This window comes from Sander lucioperca, chromosome 22 (assembly GCF_008315115.2).
Source record: "Sander lucioperca isolate FBNREF2018 chromosome 22, SLUC_FBN_1.2, whole genome shotgun sequence".
In the NCBI taxonomy this organism is placed as follows: domain Eukaryota; kingdom Metazoa; phylum Chordata; class Actinopteri; order Perciformes; family Percidae; genus Sander; species Sander lucioperca.
In genome coordinates this window covers 7107056-7121674 of record NC_050194.1, presented here as the reverse complement: position 1 = coordinate 7121674, position 14619 = coordinate 7107056, and the positions used below count along the sequence as shown (strand labels likewise).

The 14619-nt window shown below is 40.8% G+C and overlaps 1 protein-coding gene across 1 annotated transcript in view; it reads left to right on the top strand.

The window, feature by feature from the left end:
• The window catches only part of antxr1c (ANTXR cell adhesion molecule 1c), a 44464-nt gene that overhangs the window by 7766 nt on the left and 22079 nt on the right, over window positions 1-14619 (top strand). Inside the window, exons 2-9 of the mRNA XM_031297902.2 lie at window positions 5605-5676; window positions 7839-7910; window positions 8685-8766; window positions 8883-8913; window positions 9012-9085; window positions 9172-9240; window positions 11066-11146; window positions 12384-12444. Of these exons, the coding sequence (XP_031153762.2) occupies window positions 5605-5676; window positions 7839-7910; window positions 8685-8766; window positions 8883-8913; window positions 9012-9085; window positions 9172-9240; window positions 11066-11146; window positions 12384-12444 (542 nt within the window). The remainder of the gene's footprint in view (window positions 1-5604; window positions 5677-7838; window positions 7911-8684; window positions 8767-8882; window positions 8914-9011; window positions 9086-9171; window positions 9241-11065; window positions 11147-12383; window positions 12445-14619) is intronic.

The following is a 14619-nucleotide window of genomic DNA, read 5'->3' as shown; positions in this document are numbered from 1 at the left end:
GTTAGGAAGCAGTTTCCCATTTACGCCCAGCTAACCAGTATAACTTTAGTCGTATGGAAGTCCAATACTTATTTTCCTGTTTAGCTCTGTTTAGGTCGACATTAGTCTCCCATCGCCAGACCTGTCTCCACAGCGCTGTGGAGTAAGGCTACACTCTGGGTTGTTTGCATTTCTTCAAACCAATCACAATTGTCTTGGGCAGTGCTAAATTCCGGACACACCGTCGGTAGCTCTGCAAAATAGTCTCAGGAAAGAACTTCTTTTGCCCCCCGAAAAAGAAAATCAATCGGCCCCAGAACATCCCAGTTAGATACTAAATGCCGTGAACATATTCCTTGTAAATCTTTACAATCATTCAACGGAAGAACAAAGCAGGCCTGCGTTAATGCACGATCCAAATATTCTTCAAAACTCGCCATTTTCAGCGTGTAGCTTGCTAGCTCGAAGTTTGTTGTTGTTTACCTGTAGCGAAGGGATTTTGAGAACTGCAACCCACAGAGAGGGGACGTTGTTAGGCTTTATCCTGGAAATGTACTTCCATTGATCCAGACTAGGTTCACACCAACTCCTGAGATAAATATCTGGCTCTTTAGCTGATACATTCTCTATCACATCCACCAGCTAGTCGCTAACTCTGTCTGTCTGCCTGTTGGTGCTGGACAGGGAGCTTACAGTGAGGTTTTTCTCTATGTAAATTAAAATTGACTTGACAAGTACAGCAGTCTTCACTAAACTGTACGGAAATTAATAGAAACCATTGGATGACTGGAAAGTTAGAAAAATAATATCCACAACTCCTAAACTGTATTGCCTGTATTTGTATCAGTACAAATGTAAAGTAGACACACACACACACACACACACACACACACACACACACACACACACACACACCGGCTATTGCAAAATCATTCAGTCAGTGGAAAAAAGCATTATTAAAAATGATTGAAGATGTTTTTATTCTTCAGGTCTTTTTGGACCCTTGGGATAGCAAATTCCTTTCTCCTCTTGACATGGTCTGTTTAGCATCGCTGAACAGTAATGATGCATATATTAGCTCCCTTTGAGCCTACAGCTATTTGGAAACAGTAGATTACTGCCCTGGATGTACTGATGTTGCAGCGGAAAGACTTACTGTAGGTTTCCAAACTATGTATAATTTACATCACATTATAATTTTTTGTTTTGTTTTACTTTAGGATTGTCTTTGTCAGTTACAAGAGCCATGAAAATGCTAGCTTGGGCAACACGCTGGTGGTGTCTGGGTGGAGTTGGAGTTGATTTAGCAAGCTGCAACATCACAGCTGTCAATTAAGCAAACCCAACCTCAAATATATTGCTCTGGGAGCCTTAATGTCTTATTAATGAAACCAAATGAAATTTAGAACTATCCACACTGGGTGATAAAAATCCACCCAGTGTGGATAGTTCTAAATTTCATTTGGCATCTTACTATCTAGGTTAAGACAAGACCAACCTTGGTTAGTGGTTCCATAGAAACTTAAATCCACATGGAAACAACGGGGACTGCCCATTTCTCCGACGCTCCATTTTTCCGACCTCTCAATAACCCGAAAAATTCCCTTTGGTCCTACAGCCCACTAGTAACAGCAAGATGTAGTTACCTTGCGTAAGCATGGATGCCTGGCCAATAAATGCTATTGAAGGGCGGGTCTTGGCGTGGCCATAGTGGGATTCGTAATATCGGTGGTGGACGTCGGACTAGCGGGCTGTAGGACCAAAGGGAATTTTTCGGGTTATTGAGAGGTCGGAACAACGGAGCGTTGGAGAAATGACATGGCACCGAAACAACAAACAGATTCTTTAAGTATTTTGGGGGGCATTCTGTGCATTTATAAGACAATTGACAGTAAAGATTACAGGGAATGAGGTGGAGAGAAATGTAACAATAGTCCCCAGTCGGATTTGAACCGGTAGTTCATGATCAGTACCTTAAAACCCCGAGGCCACATGGGCACCGGAGCATTAACAGCAACTCTGATCAATGTTCCCTGTAAAAAGTCAAATAAAAACATGTTAGCCCCACAGTGATTTAATCAATTGTTTGCACCTTGTTTTGGTTTCCTGGTGGTGTTGGTGCTTCAGGTTTGTATGCCAGCTGTGTTGGCTGAAGCAGGTTGTGGAGTGAAACTTTGCCTTGCTGTTGAAGATTTCATCGAATCATCGGCATGCTTCCTCTGGCAGTCAAGTTTGCGTTCGAGCCAACAGATTTTTCACATTATCTCACTCCCACTCAGCTGAACTTACTGTAATCTAACTGCTAAGGCTCTTCATCTTTCCCTTGCTCTTTCCTTCCTTTTCTTTTCTTTTGTTTCTTTTTCTCTCAGCCCTCACATGGTGTACTGCCAGACACATGCTCTTCATCTTGTTCCGAGAATCTGTCCAATCAAGAAAACACTGTCGCTCGGCTTTGACGATTTGCTATGACATAACCTCAAACTGCTGTTTGGGTTTGATCGCTTTGTCGGCAAATTGTAACGCCCCCTCACCTCTCGAAACCTTTATTTTATTTGTCCAAACCCCAAACCGCTGAACTCTAGCACTCAACTCAGACCAATTCAAATTAGATGAAAGGATTAAGATGGAAAAAGGCACCACATCAAATAGTTTCATCAAGAATCATAGAATGAAATGGCCCGCTTCCTATCCCAACGCTGTTTGGACAGGTGAGTGAAACTGCAAGCTAGGCCTCGGTCCCACGACATCAGCCACCTCAGAAAACTGAACTGTTCCAATGCAAACAAGAGCCATTGTGGTGCAGAAGTAGAGATAAGCAGCTGAAAACCAAAGGTGGGAGTCCTCAGATTCACACTGATGTTAAATAAATACTCCCTGCACCTCTACATGACAATTAGCTGCAGGAAAGTTTCACCATATATATATATATATATATATATATTTTTTATTACCCCCCCCCCCCCTCCTCTGTTGCTGTAATGGAACAATTTACAGATGAAATTGGCTCATGCCATTCCTTCAGGTCAGAGGCCTATGGTCTATGTGTGCGCAATCCTTGTGTGACTATTTCTGTTTGCGCTGCACATTTTGTTGAACATCCAATCTAAACATCTCTCCTCCTCCACCTCAAGCTTTTTATATTTTGCAAGGATTTTGTTGAGCTTGTAAGGTCTTGTCCTCTTTCTTTGCTCACTCAGCCTTGATGTGGGGGAACAAGTCATGTCATCACATCAACAAGAACTCTGAGAAAATGCTTAGGTAGGATGTTTAGTTGACCAGCATTTTTTTTATCTGTTCAGTTCTATTTTGTTTCAAACACTGAAGCTTAGATAATCAGTAGATGTTATTGTGGATGTTTTTTTTTATTGTATTTGGAGCAAGGGTCTAGATATTACCAGCATGGGTTGCCCAAGGGAATCCAAACCTGAACCTCTAGCTTTGGCAGAGGTGCATCATCGACTCATTCTGCAAGATTGTTGATGTTTTGACAGTTGCTTTCCTTTTTAGCAGCTCGCCTACTTCTGAGCAATCCATCTGTTTGTTTTTCTTGGATTTTAAGTCAATGGAATTTGAGTATGAGCTGGCTCTCATTTTAGCTACTGTTGTTTGTGTTGATTCTCCTTGAAATGCATGTAGATGCAGAGCATTTGTTTGTTTTTAAAATGGCAATAAGATCAGCATCTGCAAAAGTAATTGCCGGTCAACAAGCTTTCTTGTTCCCACTTGTGGACTAGAACATTTTGGGACTAGAAGATTACGAACACAGTATTTTTCATAATTTACATTATCTAGTCTACAAAACAGAGCATTTAGAGTCTGGCAGGATGAGACGCCTTGAATGACTTAGGCATGATGGGAAAGTCCCTGGTATTCCCTGGCTATGTCTACCCCCAAGCCTGGGCAAATCATTACCCCTCTGCTGCCAAGCAATAACACAAAAACACCATAGGGTATAACCTCCGAGAAAGTCAATTGCAAGGCAAATAACACTAGTTACAATTAATTTCCATTTCAACTTTTGGCTAGCAGGCGCTGTATTCCAAAGCAACTCGCAAGACTATGGCTCTGTTGGTTCCTGTATCTTCAAATTATCCAAATAATCAAAATACATTGCACAGAAAATAAACATTGTTGATAGTAATCTAATTTACTTAACATCAGCCCAAGGCATGAAAAGCACATTAAGCCAGATATACTTCATTCTGTTTATTATGTCTAGATGTGATTCTCAAACAGATCTCTTTTGAGTTAGCTGGGAACTGATACAACTAAAAGGTAAGCTAGGATAACAGAGTCCGTGTTTAGTCTGGTTCCCATCAACTCCCATACACACTGTTTCAAACTGACAATTTATTGCAGTCAACAAAGAAGGTGAAATACCTTAAAAAAAAAGTCACAACCATATATGTTCGACTTTTACAGAAGTAAAGACGCCTCAGTGGACTGCATGTCAGTGAAAACCCTCCGATAAATTGAAATCCAGCTAAACCCCGTGGATAAAAAAATGGTGCTGACCTTCTGTCCCATACAGAGAAATGGCAACATATCAACGCACTTTATTCTAAGAGCCTCATCCTCTAAACAGGCCTCCAGTTTGACCACAGTCAGTTAGCTCATTTCCCATGTGTCATCGCTTTGGCTAACAGATGATGACCCACTGTCACATCATGTCGGAAGCTCTCTCCCTTAATGCTCACACTTAATTTAATTGCTACAAACACACACATACACACAGTCTGCCCAGAGGAAATGAAGGTAGCTCCGTAGGGAATTTTTTTTTATAATAGTCCAGTTTTATTGAGCTTCCCCTGGGGAGACCAGGACCTATTTCCTCAGCCTTTAGGGCCTCATTCAGGATACAGGAGGGTGCTAAATTACACACCAGACCACATCACCAGCCTCTTTTATCTCAGCACGCCCTTAAAGTATTGTGCAGACTAATTGTTTTAAGTTATTCCCCAAGTGGTGTTTGTGATACATTACTGGGATGGTTATGAAATTTAGGTTTAATTTCCTTCACTCCAAGGTTTAGCTTTAACTCCAAGGATGTACTAGCTATCTATCTGTTGCTAGCTAGACAGCTCAATAGCATTGTAGCTGTTGATAGCAACTGTGGAATTAGAGTAATATTTCTTTTGTTAAATAAACAAAAAACTGTCTTTTTGTTACAAATAATTTCGACAAATAGTAAAGTTACTGTAACAAGTTAAACAGTTGTGTTTTGCCCAGAATACATAGCTTGTTCTTATTGTTGTGCTGTGTTGCTGTTGTCGTTTTTAGCTAACAAAGCCATATTTTTCTTGTTTGACCGCTCTACAAAATGGAGGTCAATGTGTGTCTGATAGATAACTTTAGCCTTGATATTTTGGTAGAGTTCTAGCGGAACAAATGATTTGTAACTCATAGATATATGCAGAAATTATATTTTACAACTGCTACAGTCATTGAAGATACCTGCTATCTTGGATTAAGGGTACATGTGCTTCACAGCTTTTATGCTAGCTGTATTGTGATTAGCATTAAGACACTTTGCTTACTCTTGTTCTTTTTGTTGTGTTTTCAACCACTGTAATCGGCATTCATGACAGTTGAACACAACTCATGATTATTTTTTTTTTGTCTTAGGTCTGGCAGTGTGAAGAATCACTGGGAGGAAATCTACGACTTTGTGGAGAATTTAGCTGAGAAATTCAAAAGGTAAGAGATATATCATAAACACATGTACTCGACTTCCTGGAGCCCCGAGATGTAGATCACTAAATATAATTTTTTTTCACAAATAAACAAAAATAGAAACTTTTGAGGGTTCAGTGACATGGTTTGAATGCCAACATTTGAGCCATTGTCACGCACAGAGGGTTCAAATCCTTGCACACAGGCACATCTGTGCATGGTGTCCCTTGGTGTCCCGAGATGTAAATCACTGAGGAGAAACGCACACTTTACGCAGCAGTCACCGCGGTAAAGTAAAATAAAATCTGTCCCTACAGAGACAGCTGGCCATATGCTAGGTCACTCAGCATACAGGCTGATGTTTCACTCTTCAGCTGTCTCTGCTGAGCTGATGTCTGGTGTCAGTGGGGTTACCAGCAGAGACTACAATGTGTATGAGCAGCCTGGGTTTTACAGGAGGGGAGTAAAGAGGGAAGCTTTCAATGGACAAGGCTGACAATCACCGTTAACACTGCAGCTTTAAGTATCTCAACTTAAATATGTGTCCCTAAAGGTTACTCAGATCTGACATTTGTTAATGAGTGTGTATGGCTCCATAGGAATATTATACAGCTCTTGAAATGATAAAAATCAATCAATCAATATAATCTTTCAGCAACATGATTGCCCCTGATATAGTCTGAAGTAGCAGACTATAAAGTGTATTCATCAAGTGAGAGAAAAGTCTTTAAATCCAGTACGGACAAAACCAGTTTGCAAAAAATTTTATTTTAAGGTTACAAGTCATTAAGGTTCATGTGATTATCCATAATTTGCATCCTTTAGTTTTTTTTAGCATCAGCCATATTGATTTAACGTGTCAAACATGCAAACCAATCTTTTGCAGTAAACGTTAACAGATACTCAAACTGTACTGTAAGGTGTCAGTATGTTGTACCTTTGGATTCAGACAGAGTCTGACAATAGATTTCACTTTAAGCTCATATTATCATACGATGTGTATATGATCCCTTTTATTCATCAGTTATATGATGTCAGAAATAATTACAGTGCCATCCTGTATTTATTCTGTAACTATTAAGATACTGTAGCTATGACTGCACGCTCTCATGGCTGAAATATGAACGATAAGCGATACAGTGCAGTGTAAAATGCAAAAAATGTCAACAGATGGTCTTCAGCTCGTGGGTGGTTTTGTTTTGTCCGTACTGCTCGAGGGCAACAACAACACCTGGAGCTTAGCGGTTCAACCAGAGCAAAGAACCATGATAACGTTTCAAACAGCGCAAATCTGCATTCACTTACTTTCTCTCACAAACAATACAACACATTTTGTTTACTTCAGATCGCTGTGCATGCGTGCATGTTTACATGCCTTTCTAAATATACTTTTTTTTTTCACAAACAAACAAAAATAGCATTTTCTTAGGTTTTCAGTGACATGGTTTGAATACCAACATTTGAGCCATTGTCACGCACAGAGGGTTCAAATCCTGCACACCAGCACATCCGTGCATGGTGTCACTCGGCGTCTTAGTGCAGTGGGTCCCAAACTTTTTCACGCCTAAACGGACACAAATTAGACCACAGACCCAGTCCCAGGGTCCCCCCAACTGGTAGGATTTTTTGATTTGAGATGTTTTATTAGAGAAAATGACCCCAATAGTCATTGTGGTACTTATGGATAGAATTATAGGGAAATTAAATGATTCCCCTTTTTTTCTGGGAAACCCCTGGAACCCGTTTAAGGACCCCTGGGGCTCCCCGGACCCCACTTTGGGAACCACTGCCTTAGTGTGTTGTTGGGTTGCGTTCAAGAAGCCATTCATACACAGCCTGTTGGAGTGACCTCAAAGCGAGTGAGGTAGTTTGTTCATGAGATTTTCATTGTTTAAAACTTTTGTTTGTCTGGCATGAAAGTAAAGCACAGCATGGGTTACCGCCAGTTATTTTGTGGTTCTAAGGGAAACAATTTGTTGCTTTCGCAGTATAACTGTAACCGTAACAAAACGTGTCTGATTAACCTCAGATGTAGAAATGTTTGTATCATGTTGTGCAAAGGGGGGAAATCACCAACCAGCAGCCAAATGCTGGTGAAATTGGTCTTTGGCAGGTATCACTACCAATGGGTCAATCTGTGCTGTACTGCTGCTGAATGACTTGATGGATTTTCTTTTCTGTTCCAGTCCCATGCTAAGGATGTCCTTCATAACATTCTCCTCCAGAGCATCCACCATCATGAAACTGACGGAAAACAGGTAAATTAAGTTTAGTCGGACAACTCACGTTTGAAATGTTTATTATAACAGCAGAACATTGGGTTTGGCGGCCAAACTCCGACCTCATCACTCCGAAAACAGGTGCAGGCCAGCAGCAGCATTGGCAAGGCAGAGATGGGTGAAATGTGCAGCTTAAATAGACCCCCAAATTGAGGGGGTGTGTTTGGTAAATGATACAGAGAGTGAGGCATGTCACGTGTGTACAGCGGTGCAGGTCGGGTTGACTGCCTGAACTAGCTCGCAGGCGTCTCGCCCCATTTATGGCTGATACAGTCTGTTGTTTAACTGCAACTGACTAACCGAAGCTGAATTTGTGTTGCGTTAAACGTTATTCTAGCACGGACTGCTCTTACACAAGAGGAACGATCAGCCGTAAAGTAAACTCAAACTGTTGCACCAGAGTGAAAGCAGATGCTCTCTGAACTGACATGATTGTATAAAACTGTTGTTGGGTTTCCACTTCCAAACAGAGCTGTCTCCAGCTTGCGTTCATGCTCCGTTGACTAAAATGAATCAGAATCGGGCGAAAACCTTTATAAAGCATAGAGACATATACATCTACACACTTGGCAGCGACCATAGTGCTTAACTGTATTGTGAAGCAATAAGGGAAAATAGGCAAAACACAAAAATGTCAGGGAAATGGATGAGTTTCCACACTGGGAGATAATGACACATAAGACAACAACAACAAAAAAAAAGCTGCCGTTTAAATGTTTCCTTGAAACTAACTCTGCTCTTTCTTCTCTGCAGAGTGAACATCAGAAAAGGGCTGAACTCTCTGAAAAGAGAGATTCCCGGTGGAGACACATTCATGCACCTCGGGTTAGAGAGGGTGAGCTTTTGTCCTAATGCTTTTTTTTTTGTTATCTTACACTGAGAATCAAACAGATCAAAGTGCACTGACTTACTCCTCACTTTCTGACCAATAAAACGTCTTCTTCTTTAAAGGCAAACGAGCAGATATACCAGGAGAACTTTGGTACGCATCAAAAGACTTTGTTGTTGTGAATACTTACTTCAAGCTAAGTTGTGCATTATGATGTATGGTTATATATCACGTCCGTGTGCTTCTTCCAGGCACGGCCAGTGTGATTATTGCGCTGACGGATGGAGAGCTGCAGGAACATCAGCTCATCACTGCGCAGCAAGAGGTAGCGCTGGAGAAATGAATACTTTCATTGCTTGAATGCCACTTTTCTGGAACTTATTCTGTTCATTGCCCCGTGTCTTCCAACAGGCAGAAAGAGCCAGGTCTCTTGGAGCTATTGTGTACTGTGTTGGTGTCAAAGACTTCAACGAGACACAGGTAATAATGCCCAATGTAATACGTCTGTGCCGTGTACGGCAGTTTTACACTTTCATGGCCGTTTTATATCCGCTAAATGTTATGTATCTGGTTTGAAATAAAGATAATAGCAGCACACATGTACAGTACATCATGTGCTCAGGAATCTTGACTTGTGGAAATGCTGTTACCTCCATGTTGCATAGTGTGTATTCAGTGGCCTCTGTGCAATTTGGCTAACCCATAATTTCAAATTTCCTGAACGCCAATCCAAGTGATTTATTATTTTTTTTTTTTTAACCCTGCCTCTTAGGATGCCAACACACAAAGCTGGACGGCAGAAATGTCTGTAACTTGAATAATACTCAACAATTAGCTTCAGCATGATGAGGAGGAGGGTGATTCAGGTTCCTGTATTTAATGTGGAGGATATTTGAGAGCGTTTGAGGGCTGGTCGACCTCAAACCCAAGTTTAGTACGAGCTCCATTTGATTGATTGTAAATGGACCCATTATCTGACTGTGGATAATGTTTGAGCATTATTCCTAATGGGATTCCCTGAATTTACAGTGTGTGTGTGTGTGTGTGTGTGTGTGTGTGTGTGTGTGTGTGTGTGTGTGTGTGTGTGTGTGTGTGTGTGTGTGTGTGTGTGTGTGTGTGTGTGCGTGCGTGCGTGCGTGCGTGCGTGCGTGCGTGCGTGTGTGTGTGTGCGTGTGTGTAGTAGGGCTGCACGAATTGAGGAAAAATACACAATAACATTGTTGAATATTGCGATAGTACTTTCTATAAATAAACAGATGTTGAAGTGTCCTCAGTTCTGCTGCTTTCAGTGTTTTGCTGAAATACAACAAATTGCTTGTTGAATTTAAAGGTCCAGTGTGTAACGTGTTTAGTTGTTCATTATCAAAATCTGTGTTGCCCGTTCACAAACTTTTCATGAATATTTACCACCACCATCAATTCCAAGTATTCCTTTTGGCTTGAAATTTTACAATTTCGTTCGCATGAACTGGTGTAGACGCTCCATATTCATACGCCATCTTGAAATACGTTAGCCGGTAAGGGACATACAGGACATACTGCTCCGCCTTTGGCGTTTTCGCTGTCACATGATAAACTCACAGGTGCTGCTAATGCTGCTAATGGGTATCATAGCTTCCCGGCCCCGGCAAGTTTGAAGAAGGAAACATGGAGGACCACACATATTCAAAATCATATTCAAGAGTCTTCTTCACCCAGAAAAAGAAAAAGAATATTGAAAAGAGCAAGAGACCGAAGCGTGAAGGCTACCGTAGCTGTAATACGTACTTTGAACTGCGTGGCGTGAGAGAGTTGATTGCGATATATGATCTCAACGCTAGATGGGAGAAATTCCCACACATTGGACCTTTAAAACAAACGAAAGGAAATCATTTCCAACGTTATTTTCTACTGATACTTTCTTTCAAATAACAAAAAAAACAAATCTGAGGGTCTTTTGCGATATATCGCAGCCTTTCGCGATGTGTTTATTTATTAGTTGATATTGCGATGACGATAAAACACATTGTGCAGCCCTAGTATGCAGTACTTCGTTGAGACTCATTGTGTCGTCACGTCTGTAATGTCTGGAATTGTGTCACATCAGTACATTTGAGATCAATTTGGGCTCGTTGTAAAATATAAAATAGCAGTGTCATGTCTGAATGTTGGCGGTGTCTCCCTAACCACAGTTGCAGAAAACACAATTTCCCACAATGTATCCATCCAGTCAATTGTCTTGCAATCGTTCAGTGAATTTTTGTTTAATTTAGTTTCTTAACTCTTCTGACCCTAACCGTCCGTCCCTTCCTCTCTCCCTCTATAGCTGGCCACCATTGCAGACACCATCGAGCACGTGTTTCCTGTGTTAGGCGGCTTCCACGCCCTCCGGGGAGTCATTGATTCGGTACATAAACTCTTCTCTGTGCAGGGAAGCATTCCTGTAGCTGAAGCTCACAAACAGTGGACGTCCACATTCATGTATTTATCTTGAGTCTGTCCTGCATTAGTACAGTTACCATTTTATTACTCCCTTGGTTGTCAGGACTGACTTTAGAAAACATTTGAGTTTTCATCCACCACACATACGATACATTGGTTTGCACAATGCAAGAATTCAAAAGTCACACTGATTTCTAGCAAACTGTCACAGTTTTAGTAGAAGATTCAAGTCAAACAGACACTACGCACTATTTTTTTCATACGCGCCACCCCGGCAGAAGTCTTTGTGTACACTGGGCTCATGATATACATTATACAGGCATGTTAAGCCCACTTTAAAGGACAATTCCGGCGCAAAACAAACCTAGGGGTTAATAACAGATGTGTACCCACTCTGTCATTCTCTGGGACATGTTTTCATGCTAATCGAATGTGTTTGTAGCTTGAAACAAGCTAGCGCGGACCGCTGATTAGCTTACAACACTAGTATTCGGGGCAAAGGGAAAGTAAAAACAAATCTAAAAAAAAGATAGTTTAGAAAGACAGTAACTCCCAAGACGGCGGCTGCCTGTATACGAGAACGCGACAATGTTCTCAATGCTTGGGTTAATATTTAGGGACCCTCATTATGCTACTGTTGAAGTGTGGTGATATTTTGAGCCTTTTTAGTGGTATAAATAGCGATTTGTTTTTACTTTCCCTGTGCCCCGAATACTAGCGTTGTAAGCTAATCAGCAGTCTGCGCTAGCTTGTTTCAAGCTCCGAACACATTCGATTAGCATGAAAACATGTCCCAGAGAGTGATCGAGTGGGTACATCTGTTATTAACCCCTAGGTTCGTTTTGCGCCTTTATTGTCCTTTAACTTGTGTTTCTCATGAGAGAAGCTACTTTTTTCATCAGTCTCCCTGTTAGTTTGTTAAAATAAAATGTAAATTATATATAGAATATAATCCTCTAATAGGCCTCGCCACACTCAGTTACTGTTGCTATGCCTGACGAGCGTTTTCAAAACTGAGACGCACAATGACACGGTGTAATTAAGGAAATGATTTCATTCTTAGAGAGCCCTAGAACATTTTTTATTGAGGTCTCGACTGCCATTTTTTTTTTATATAACAGTAGAATTTGACAACAAAGAGGCCAGCATCAGTATAAGCGTGGAAAAATAATCGCTGTATTTCCTCTTCGTTATCGCTCCAGATCATCAAAAAATCCTGCATTGAGATTTTGGCAGCGGAGCCCTCCAGTGTGTGTGCAGGAGGTAAGGAGCTAAAAACCACAAACACACACACACACACACACACACACACACACACACACACACACACAAATGAAGTAAGAAGCCAGCCTCCCATCATTTCTTAAACTGTGTTAATTTCATTACTGGGTGCCCTGTCTCCCCTACTGTCACTTCAGTAATTAAAATCCCAGACCATAAGAAGAAAAGCGACCATATATGGGCATCCAGCTCACTTAGAGGAAATCTATTGGGACAGAGTACCACAGTGGGAATAATAGTATAGGGTCTTGTTAAAGGGATTGATCGTGAGAGAGTGGCAGTGGTGATGTCGGCTAACGCTGAAATGTAAAGTAGACAACATCCTTTAGTGTCCTGCCAAGAGAAAGATGATGAAAGTTAAAGCGACATTAAATGGACATTGAAAGGCACGAAAGAACAGATAAAAGTTGATTAAACACTTTTGGCAAAAGCAGAGGGACTTTTACTGCTTCTCCATCTGCTTTTGTCTTTTATCAAGCAGTGAATTACTTTCACCCTTCAAGAAGAAAGCATTACATTCTAAAACGTATTTCACTTGAAACCTAATAGTAGAGGCTGGTGTGCTGCTGCAGTGTGTAGTGTACTGTACTGTATCTTTGTGTATTTACAGCTGAGTAGTTTCCCTATTACAGGCAGCATTGCAACTATTGGAGTTAATGTCCAACAATTATAACTCAGTCGTATGCTGAGTCGCTCAGTTGTGGGGGGTGGGAAAGCTGAACATGCTGTAATTTTGTATTTTGTTAATTAGGATTCCCTCTGCCCAATTACAAGCAAATTGAGGCTCATGAATTAAAGTCACAGGACGTACTAGTTTGCCTGTTCGTTGGACAGTTTTGGCAAGTTTTTGCTCCAAAACGAATGTGTTTCTCCTCACTCAGCATGGACTGTCTGTGAATTATAATATTATACAGCATGTTATATATGTTTACATAACAGTGATAATAACAAAACAAAAACAATATATATACAAGCATATGCAGTACATAGAAATCCATTCGGTGTTTTTCCTAGGTTTGTGGTAGACTTAGCTGCACGTATTCGGCTGGGGGTTTAGGGTCCTTTTTACATCATTTTGGACCATTATCATTACAATATCTGTGTCTAAAACGTTCAAAAAAAGCTAGAGCAGATAATTAAGTAACACTCAAAAAGCTCAAAGACAAAACTTGCTGAAGAAGTCCAACTAGCTAACCCTAACCCTGAGAAAAGTAATTTAGTTAGTTTTGATGCTCACATTGATGTTACATTCATCTGGCTTAGGTGGTGCCCAAAACCCTGCCATTTACTGTATATCAGGGATCTTCAAGAGGGGGTCCTCAGAGTCAATGCAGGGGGGCCTCCAAATTATTGCAAATTTATTTAGACGTTTTTTTCAAAAATTTAAAAGTCGTAACATGAGTCTAACATATTATTAGCAAATATAAATCCCCACTGATGATAGGCTTACTGGCCTATGGACAAGGCAGTCACTAAAATATCAATCCACTGTGCCACATGTATGTTTTAACATTTAAACATGATTTATAAAATCATGCCAACAATTATTAGGCTATTTTAATAGCGTTGCATTCTATGCAAAAAAGGTATGTAAAAAGGTTTTAGGCCTCCCTACACGTTATTGTAGGCCCAGTTTAATCATAGACTGTATATAAGAATGGACCAACAGATCCCGTTGCTCTGGACGGAGACCAGTGAAGGCCTTTAGAAGCACTTTTCCGGTGAGCGCTGAGCATTACTGCGCAGCCTCCAACTGAGAGAAATGACGTAAATGTGACGTGAGCAACGTGTCTGAAAGTTGTAAGTCTTCTGGTAGCTGTGCCAAGAGAAATCTCAATCATTCCGAATCTTGCAGAGACGGAGAGTGTAGGTATATGTAAGGAGATAACGTGGACACAGGCTAATTATTGCTAACTAAAATGCTAGTTAACATTAGTAATTACACTTAAACAGCTAATGTAAGTCCAAACTGCCTGCGAGCTTCTCCTGTACTATACGGTAATTCCTCTACTATGCGACAGTAAGTCGCGTGGTTATGACACAATCGTTAGCCTATTTTTACAAAAACGTCTGCTACGGAGCCATAACGTGAGATACAAGGTAATGGAGCCTTTTATACATTGTCATGTTTCTTTAGAAATAAACAATGGACAAATA